Below are 8,979 nucleotides of genomic sequence, written 5' to 3' on the forward strand. Positions count from 1 at the left end.
TCACAAAGCTGCAGTCAAGGTGGAATACATTCCAGTGTGGGAAAGGACCTCCAAAAGTTAAAGGTGCTGGAGGAAAACGTCACTAGTGGCCGAAAGGAGATGCGATCACACCCTAATTCCTTCTCTTTCACCAGAAGACTCCCCTCTGCCACCAGAAACGCTTGGATTGGTCCAACATTCACCCACCTCTACTTTCCTCAACCAATCAGAATTGAAAGTTTCCCAAAGTTCCAGTTTTTTCATGTCCAAGCTATAGGTGGTGTTGCATTCTTCCCCCAAAGGCTCAAATATGGTTGTCTTACTGAAATTTTATCGAATATTGATGTTTGACCTAAATCCAATCATTTATTAGGGGTTACAAAACGGCGATATTCTTAATCTGTCATTCTGGGTCCCCCCCCCCCGTTGGAATATGCCTATAAAAGGAAACTTGTTCTCTTCTACTATGATTACCCTTAGAGGTAGTTTGTTGAAGGAAAGACCGGATAAATGCTTACATTTTTCCCTTTATTTGTTAACTGTTCAAATAATGTGGTCGTTCCTCAGCATCCTTCAGTGGTGATCAGTTATTACTTTCAGACCGTTATGAACCCATTGATTTTAAACAGGCTTAATGTGCTGCAATCCAGTGCTGTTATTGCCCTTATGAATGTTGAAGCTAGCCAACTTTTTTGATAAATTGATGTTTTAAAGCGACACAGAGGATCGCGCTAGATCTTCAGGAAGCACTACGTGGATGCAGAGCAGGGGATGCCCTGGACCAGCCTGACACGTTGGCTGGTCAAGGGAAGTGCGTCTTAGAAATTCCCCCCTGGGGACTTTCCTGGCGGTCCAGTGGTTAAAACTCCGCGTTTCCAATGCCGGGGCCGGGGAGCTGCTTCGATCCCTGGTCTGGGAATTAAGATCCCACATGCCACGGGGTGAGGCAAGAAAAAAAAAAATCGCCTCCAGATGACAAAGAAGGGCAGGGTCCCTCCTGCGCAAGGGGAAGCCTGAGCAAAGCCCAAAGCTGAGAAACAGCCTGCTTGGCAAGAACAAGCAATTCTGGGTTGCACCCATCCTGTAGGTAGGGGCTGGCCAGCCAGGGGTGGGCTTTAAACAGGAGAGTGACAGATTGGCCTTGTGAGTAGAGGTTGCCCTCTGGTGGCCACATGGACAATGGCAGGGAAGGAAGAAGGCCTGCCAGGAGGCAATGAGCTGTGCCCCTAAGGCATATATTCATATATTTGTAAGTTAGACTCTTCCAGATAGGAGGAGAAACCACACAGTGTTGGGGGTTATTATCCAGATACACGGCAGGAGAAATGGGACAGGTAACCCTGACGGCTCTGTACTGTGGAGTCCAGAGCTCTTGAAACTACAATAGATCCTTTAGGCAGTTTAGTGACCCATCTTCTCTCTGTGCACGTGGCACCGGCCCCCAAAGAGAAGATCCCAGAGCACATGTTTGTCACCGCCCAACCTGGAACATTCTTTGTCTAATTTGCACAAAGACCACGTCTCGGTGGATACAGCACCCAGGCAAAAGCAGACAGCACTTTTCTGTGTCTGGTACCCTGTGTGTCTACAGGGTAGGGCTCTGTTTGCGGGGTGCCTCAAATGCTGTGCTGAGGAGTTCACACCTTCTGACAATGAGGATCCGGTCCCAGTGAACAGGAGGAATGGCATGATGAAAACAGTGTTTTAGGGAGAGCATCTTGCCAGCGTGAGAAGGTGTTAGATGGGAGATGAGAGGCAAGACCCCTCCTCTCTGAGGAATGGTCCCAGAGGAAGTCCACGGGAGGGATGGGGGCCTGGAGTAAGAGAAGCAGCTAAGAAGACAGGAAGAAGAAGACAGGAGGCCAGGAAGTGTGACTGGGGTTCTGGAAGGTGGGGAGAGAGGAAGGCGGTGAGGGTGATTCTGGCATCCCTAGCATGTTACCGGGGAATGATAACGTCTGGTGGCAGCGGGCAGTGCAGGATATTAAGCTCCTCGGATATGCAGATGCTATGTTTTGTCTACAGATGGGTTGGCTTTTCAGGGCTGCAAGGACTAGCAGTAGGGGAGGACCCACTGGGGCTGGAGCTCTGGAAGAATGACCAGAAATAGGTCTGTAGAAGAGCCCACATTAGGGTCTGCATGGGTGGCAGGTGAGTGGGGATAGCCCCGGGCGCAGTGGGATTCTCACTGTCTGGGGCTGGAGCTTCCGAAACAGCTGTAATGATGCTCTAATGGACCCTAACCTCCTCCAGCCTGCTGGGTCGACTCCTCTACCCATTCAAAAGGCTCGTCCCCAGCCCAGCCCATCCAAGTGCTGACCGCTCGCTCTCTTCTTTCTCTGAAAAGGCTTCCAGATGTTTCCTCCTGGCTCCATCCTGGGTGAGTGGGCACCCACCCAGCAGAGAAATCCAAGGGTAGAGATGGGTGGGAGGACGATGGCTGACAGTTCTTCTCAATCCATACACAAGGATGCCAGTGCAGCCATCCCATGAGCCTGAGTACCTCTCATTCACTTCCCAGGACAACCCCGTGTATGTTCAGTGGATGAAAAATCAAGCCGTGCCCTTGTGATCTGTGCACTTCTCTGTGTTGTATTTCAATAAAAATTAGAAACCCTGCAACTCTGAAGTAGGTAGCCCCGTGTTATAAGGAGGAAACTGAGGTTTGAAAAGCTTAAGTGACTTGGATAAGGCTACGGTCAGTTGCTGGTGGAGCTGGGAATCCGATGGTGGGCGTCCGATTCTATGAAGTAGTGGTGTGAGAGAACTACCTTTTATTGGTGCAGTAGTACGGCAGTAGGTGGGGGTCTCACTGCACTGGGATCAGGGGCTGGTGGGGCTGGTGAGTGTGGGGGGAGGGGTAAGGCCAGGGCTAGATGAAGGTGGGGCGAGTGGAAGCTGGGACACTGCAGCTTTCCTTGTGCTCATCAAACAGCTGCTCCAGAGCCTTCACGTAGAGCATGTGAGAGTGGTCAACCTGTTCCTCGGTGGGCCCGGGACACTGGGGCACCGGGATGGGGCAGCCCACTGAGGGGAGAGGGGAGACACAGGTGATGTGCTGCTTATGAAGCTGATGGCAGCCTTCTCCCCTGGAGACGGGCACACTCACCCACAGTGGTCATGGGCCTGGAGAAGGGCCCCAGGCCCCAGGAGTTGGCTGAGAAGAGACCACAGCCCCAGAAGATGCAAGGAGAAAAGCCCAGGAGCTTCTTGAAGCCCAGCATCTTCTAGCACAGATGCTGCCACAAGTCTGGGGCAAAAGCCTTAACTCTGAAGATATCATTCTCCCCAAAGGAGTACACGGGCACCAGAGAAGTGCTGGAAAGGGGCGACAAGAGAGAAGACGGGTGGTCAGATCAGCGTCTCAAGGAGTGCCCCAAATTCCTCCCTCGCATGATTCCACTTCCCAAGGCCATTTGAAGCAAATGACAGTGGCTACAAAAGAGATCTGAAAGAGGGATTTACATTACTTGAGGAAAGACTGTGTACTGGGCCTTCCTATATACATCTTCTCATACAGTCTACAACTGCAACATGGTGGCCAGGTAGGTATTAACCCTATTTCACAAGTAAGGAAGCGTGCAAGCATTTGCCTTTGAGAGGGTGTCATAAAAGAATTTGAACCAAGGGCGTCTGAGCCCCGGGGTCCTGTGACTTGCACTGTGATCCTGTCTCTCTCCGCCTGGGAGGAAGCCTGGGGAACTGGCACCGGTGCTTGGCACAGAGGAAACACTCAAGGGGCAAGAGTGCCCTCTAGGTGTGGTCACAGTGTAAGCTCTGGGGACACACAGGCCCACCTACAGGGGTGCGGGTGTGTAGGGACAGACAGTGTGGATCCCCAGACGCACTGTGGCTTCTGAGCATTCAGGGCAGCACCCCTGGGCACCCACTCACCCGTGTCTCAGTGCCAGGTGGACAAAGCCTTTTCGATTCTGGACAGTGAGGCAGTGCTCCCCTGGGATGGCATACAGGGACTCGTGGGCCCCCTAACCAGGACGACCACAGCCTGCCCGACGTGAGGCTGAGACAGAATAAAATCCAGGCTCTGCTGGTCCACGGAACATCCTCCCGCAGGTACGAGGAGGTGTGGGAACAGTCACCACCCCGTCCTTGGCTCCCTAGCCCCTTACCCCACCCCTTAGCCTAGGAAGGGTGAGCCCCCCATCCCTTTCCTTCCAAGCTCCCCTACCCCTGTGCCCATGTCAGTGCGCCCTGCAGCACCTCTCCCAGCAAGGATGCAGGACGCTTGCTCCAAAGCCATTCACCGACGCCCACTGTGAGCCTGGCCAATGTTCAAGCCAGGTCCCTGGGCGGAATGGTGGGTGGGGGTCACTGTGGGGGGGTGGCTGCCTCCTCCCCTTAGCTCAAGACTCAGCAAAGGATAGAAGGTAGCCTCGATAGACTGGGAAATGGAGGAGGCCATTCAGCATGGCCGTCAAGGGCCGAAGCCTGGGGAACTGCTGGGAGAAGCTGGAGCTCTTAGTGGAGAAGTTACAGAGGATTCCCATGGCCATGATCCCATGTGGGTGAGCGACCAGCAGGTAGTTCCGGTCAGGGGGCAGCTCTACCGTTTTCACCAGTTTTGGGGGCAGTGGGCAGGAGGAGGGGAAGAAAGCATAGACAGCAGGCTACCTGCTGAACAGAATTCCCTCCACACCAACAGACTTAACTTAGGGTTAGAGTTCAAGGTCCTACGATGGGGTCAAGGGCACAAGGGGCCCCCTCTGGTACACCATTCCACCCCCCCCCATTGCCTGAACTTAGGCAGCTGGGGGCTCAGACTTCAGCATAGGGAGGGGTGAGTAGGGGGGTACATAGGGGAAAGGGAGGAACCAGAGCATCTCCTTGGAGGGTGACCTGTTGCCTTAATGGGAAAATAATCCCTTAGGTGCTTCCAAACAGTCCAGTTCCTCATCCACTCAGAACGCCTTCCTCCTTGGGCAGACAGATGAGGGTGGGAGAGTTCCTGGAGTCACCATTTATCACCTCTCACTACTTGGGTCCTTGTTTAGTGCTCACCTGGGGGGCGGGGTGTGTGTCCCGGTCCAGGAAGAACCACACCAAGCAGAGAACAGAGAAATACCAGAGCGACGTGAAGAGGAGGAAGAGAAGAAGGGAACAGAAGGAGCCTGGGGGAAACATGGGAAAGAAAAATGAACTATAGCTTTTGAAACTCCAGTGGCTCCTCCCCTCCACCCTCACCAATGAGATCACTGGCCATCTCCCAGCTGGACCTCTGGCCCCTCCCCCTTCCCTTGACCCTCGGACATCCTGGCAGGTGGGGCTCCAGCCTTTCTCCCCCCACCCTCCCACTTGCCTCCTTCCCCAGTGGACCCCGGGCACCACTCACCCGTGAAGAGGCAAGTGCGCACGTAGCAGTAGGCGCTCAGTATAGTAGGCGCGCAGTATAGCAGGCGCGCAGTATAGCAGGCCCTCAGTATAGCAGCAGCTCAGTACTTCTAGCCGCCGCTTCTTCAGGGTTTTCATACTGCGGGAGGGCGGCGGGGCTGTGGAGACTCCCATTCGCTCCCCTTCTGCCAGCAGGGCTCCAGGACCCGGAGGACAAACGATGAAGATTTCGGTACGAGCCGGGGAAGCCTTTCTCGTCCGAGTGGCCACGCCCCTGGGGCCTCCCGGAGTTGCTTGTAGAGGGCTGTGTGGATGGGGAGACCTTGGGATCCGGAGCGCCACAGGTCTTCACACACTGATCTTTGAACTCCATACGGTAGGTCTGGGCTGGCCGCTGGGCGGGGCTGGGAGCCGGGGTAGGGGCCGTGCGCTGGAGGTCCACCCCCGCGTGCATTAGGAATCGTTGTGGGGAGCGGTCGCAGAAGAAGCCGGAGAGCCCACCGACTGGGTCCCAGCTGAGACTCTTTGATCTCGAGTGCGGCCGGCAGATCCTGGACGCACGCCCCGGGTGTGTTTGCGGGTCTCCGGGAGTGTCTGGTCCCCTCCGAGGCCCGGCCAGGCGCGCGAACTTGCCCCGCCAAGTACAAACACACACACACACCGCAGGTCTGTACCCGCCTTTAATTTCAGTCCTCACCCGCAGTCACCGAGGGCACCGGTGGGGGCCGGCGGCGCGTCTAGATGGGGGGAGGTGCCTGTCGGCGGGGACGCCAGAGCGCGCCATGTGCTCTTTCAACAGCTGCTTGAGCCGCTCCAAGTAGACCTCGTGCTGCGCGTCTACCTGCGCCCGGCTGGGCCGCGGGGTTCACTGCGCCGGGATCGGGGCCCCCACTGTGGGCGGAACAGGAGGCCAGAGGGATGGTCGCTAGCAGCCGCCCGCAGGTCACCTTCTCGCTCGCCGCGATTAACTGGGACAGAGTTCAGGGCTGGCGCGGTTGCCAAAGGCAGCCTGGAGGCGTGGCCGGAATCCAGGATTTCACGCCCCAACCGGGGGGACCTTCACCTCCGGCGCGGGGAGGGTGCAGGGGCCTTCAGCCCGGGAGAAGCAGGTGGGCGGGCCGGATAGCGGAGCGGGTAGAGGCCGGGGCTCGCCGACGGTGTGGATGGGCGTACGGAAGGGCAGGAGGAGGGCCCGGGGGCCGTGGAACAGCGGCAGGGCCACTCTCAGCAGTGGCTGCAGCGCTTCCTGTGTCCTTCGCACCCATGAGCCCGGCGGGTTCGGAAACTGCTGGATGAGCTAGTTCTCTCCGAAAGAGAAGACTGGCACCAGGGAGGCCCTGCGGGAGCAACTGACTCCGGACCCCGCCCGGCGCGCGCTGCGCTCCCTCCCGGGCAGCGCAGCGCCCGGCGCGCGCTGCGCTCCCTCCCGGGCAGCGCTGTCCTCTTCCAGTGCCAACTTGACAACTCTCTTCTGATTCCGGATTCGCAAGCTCAGCGCTCCGGGCTTTGCCTCCCACGCCTCCAGGGGCCCTCCCACGGCCAGGAGGCCCCCAGGCAGGGACAAGAGATAGGAGGCGCTGGCCTTGTCCGAGGGCACTGATCCTGCGAGAGAGGGCGGAGGCTGGGGGACCTGACGCCTGATTCTTCCAGAAAAGAGGGCGCAGGGCTCTGGGAAGGTAAGTAGAGGTGGGACCAAGTGCCCGCATGCGGGAGGAGGAGGGCAGTTAGGAGGTGACAGCAGGGACTGGGGCTCCTGAGACGCAGCGCTCTCCTCACCAGCACACATGATGTAGTCCCGGAAGACAGGGAGCTGGAACCAACAGGGCAGCGTGAGCAGGTGGGGCTGGAGGTGAGGGAAGAGGTGGGAGAAGCCAGTGGCCTCTGTGCAGAAGTTGCTGCAGGCCCCGCTGACCAGGACCCCGTGAGGGTGGAAGCCAAAGAGGCAGTTCCAGGAGGGATCTGGATCTGCGGTTTTAACCAGCTGGGGGACACCCCACTGGGGAGCTGACATTGGACTTCGGGGGTGAAGGTCCTGAGAGTCCATTCTGAAGCCCTGCTCCCAGCCAGCGCACCGTTCCCGAGCGCCTTGCCGAGATGGGGAGGTGGTCACGGATATGTCTCCGGATGGCCCAGTTGTGGACCCAGGCAGAGCAGCGGCCCCCTGCCCCAGGTGTGTTTCTGTCTCCATGGAGTCAGACCAGGTCGAGGACCGCTAGGATCCAGGCCCGGCCCAGGAATACAGGAGCAAGGCAGCCAGGCACACCTGGGCAGGAGGTGGTGGCGGTGCTTGGGGGGGTGTGGGGACTCAGGATCCAGAGGTTCAAGTCCCAGGCACACCTGGGCGGGAGGTGGTGGCGGTGCGTGGGGGTGTGGGGACTCAGGATCCAGAGGTTCGAGTCCCAGGTCCCCCGTTTTCCCCCTTCCCTGTTCCATGGTTTCAGGCGCATCTGTCCAATCTACGTCTTTCTCCCTCTCTCCACCCCACAGACCCCTGCCCTGCCTCCCTCCCTCCCGTACTGGAATGGGGAAGCAGAGTGCCAGGCGCAGGGTTCCTCAGGTCTTCAGGGACTCAGTGAGCCCCCCAAAAGGGGAAGACCCATTGCAGGACGGCAAACACTTGGAGGCCCCGGAAGAGGTGGCTGGAGGAGGATGCAGAGGGGAGTCACCCAGGAGCCACCACGGCCGTGAAGCGTACCTTCTTTGACCCAACCCACTGGTCCTGACCCCTGGCCTGGATTCTGCCCTCGCTTCCGCCCCCGCTGCTGACCTGCACATTGGAGCACTGTGAACCCCGGCATGGAAGGGTTAACCACTCTTTGGGCTCACAGGGCTGTGACCAGTAGGACCAAAAGGAAAGACCAGGGCTGTGGCTTGGAGCCTGGGGGTGAGGAAGGTGTTTAACTCTGTGGAAGTCAGGACCGGCTCCCTGTGAGGAGCAAGGTTGGGAGAGGTCTGGGCCAGCAGGGGTTGCCATGTGTGTGTACCCTGAAGAGCAGAGCTCCCCATTTGTCACCCAGACCTGGCGCCTAAACGGTAGGTGACCTGCAGGAGGATATATTCCCTAAGGAGTAGCTTAGGGCTCTGTGGGGAGACCTCCAGAGGGAAGGGTTTTATGGGAGAGGCTAAGGATTGGGGAACCCCTCCAAGAGAGAGCCCACTGGTCTGTGGGCACACCCTCCAGTGGGCTGGGGCCAGTCATCACTGTGACCGTGGCCCTGTTTAACACTGACCAGAGGCCTGCAGAGCCAGCACTTTTTCCAGGTCAGGGAACGTCACTTGTTTTGGGGTTTTTTTGGCTGCACCTTGCCTTGTGGGATCTTAGTTCCCTCACCAGGGATGGAACCCATGGTCCCTGCAGTGCAAGCCAGGAGTCCTAACCACTGGACCACTAGAAGTTCCGGTAAAAAAAAAAAAAAGTCCCAGTCTTGTCTTTTGCAAGGCTGCATCCCATCCCCCCTCTTCCAGGAAGCTTTCCTGGGCTGACCCTTAGGATTCCCCTCTCCTGATTCCACCTAACAGCTTAGATGCAAGAAGCCACAGTAAGGTTCCAGCCTGTCTTCCCTCAAAGAACACACGCCCCCAGGGGGACTTACTTCCCCAGCAATGTCCCTGGAGCTTAGCTTAGGGCTGTGCCACCCCACACGTCATGCA

The 8,979-nt window shown here is 57.6% G+C and overlaps 2 protein-coding genes across 2 annotated transcripts; both read right to left on the reverse strand.

Moving 5' to 3' along the window:
- Window positions 1–1,233: 1,233 nt before the first annotated feature.
- MOGAT3 (monoacylglycerol O-acyltransferase 3) lies at window positions 1,234–5,504 on the reverse strand. The gene is given in 9 exon segments (XM_067705227.1): window positions 1,234–3,006; window positions 3,089–3,297; window positions 3,874–3,967; window positions 3,970–4,048; window positions 4,356–4,563; window positions 4,848–4,923; window positions 5,013–5,108; window positions 5,198–5,250; window positions 5,330–5,504. Coding segments are annotated over 9 exon segments (1,143 nt in total). The 5' UTR covers window positions 5,503–5,504; the 3' UTR covers window positions 1,234–2,851.
- A 527-nt stretch (window positions 5,505–6,031) lies between these two features.
- Window positions 6,032–8,033, reverse strand: LOC137206747 (putative diacylglycerol O-acyltransferase 2-like protein DGAT2L7P). Its single transcript, XM_067705816.1, is given in 3 exon segments — window positions 6,032–6,219; window positions 6,481–6,639; window positions 6,772–8,033. Coding segments are annotated over 3 exon segments (1,092 nt in total). The 5' UTR covers window positions 7,517–8,033.
- Window positions 8,034–8,979: the final 946 nt, after the last annotated feature.

This window comes from Pseudorca crassidens, chromosome 15, assembly GCF_039906515.1.
Source record: "Pseudorca crassidens isolate mPseCra1 chromosome 15, mPseCra1.hap1, whole genome shotgun sequence".
Classification (NCBI taxonomy): Eukaryota; Metazoa; Chordata; class Mammalia; order Artiodactyla; family Delphinidae; genus Pseudorca; species Pseudorca crassidens.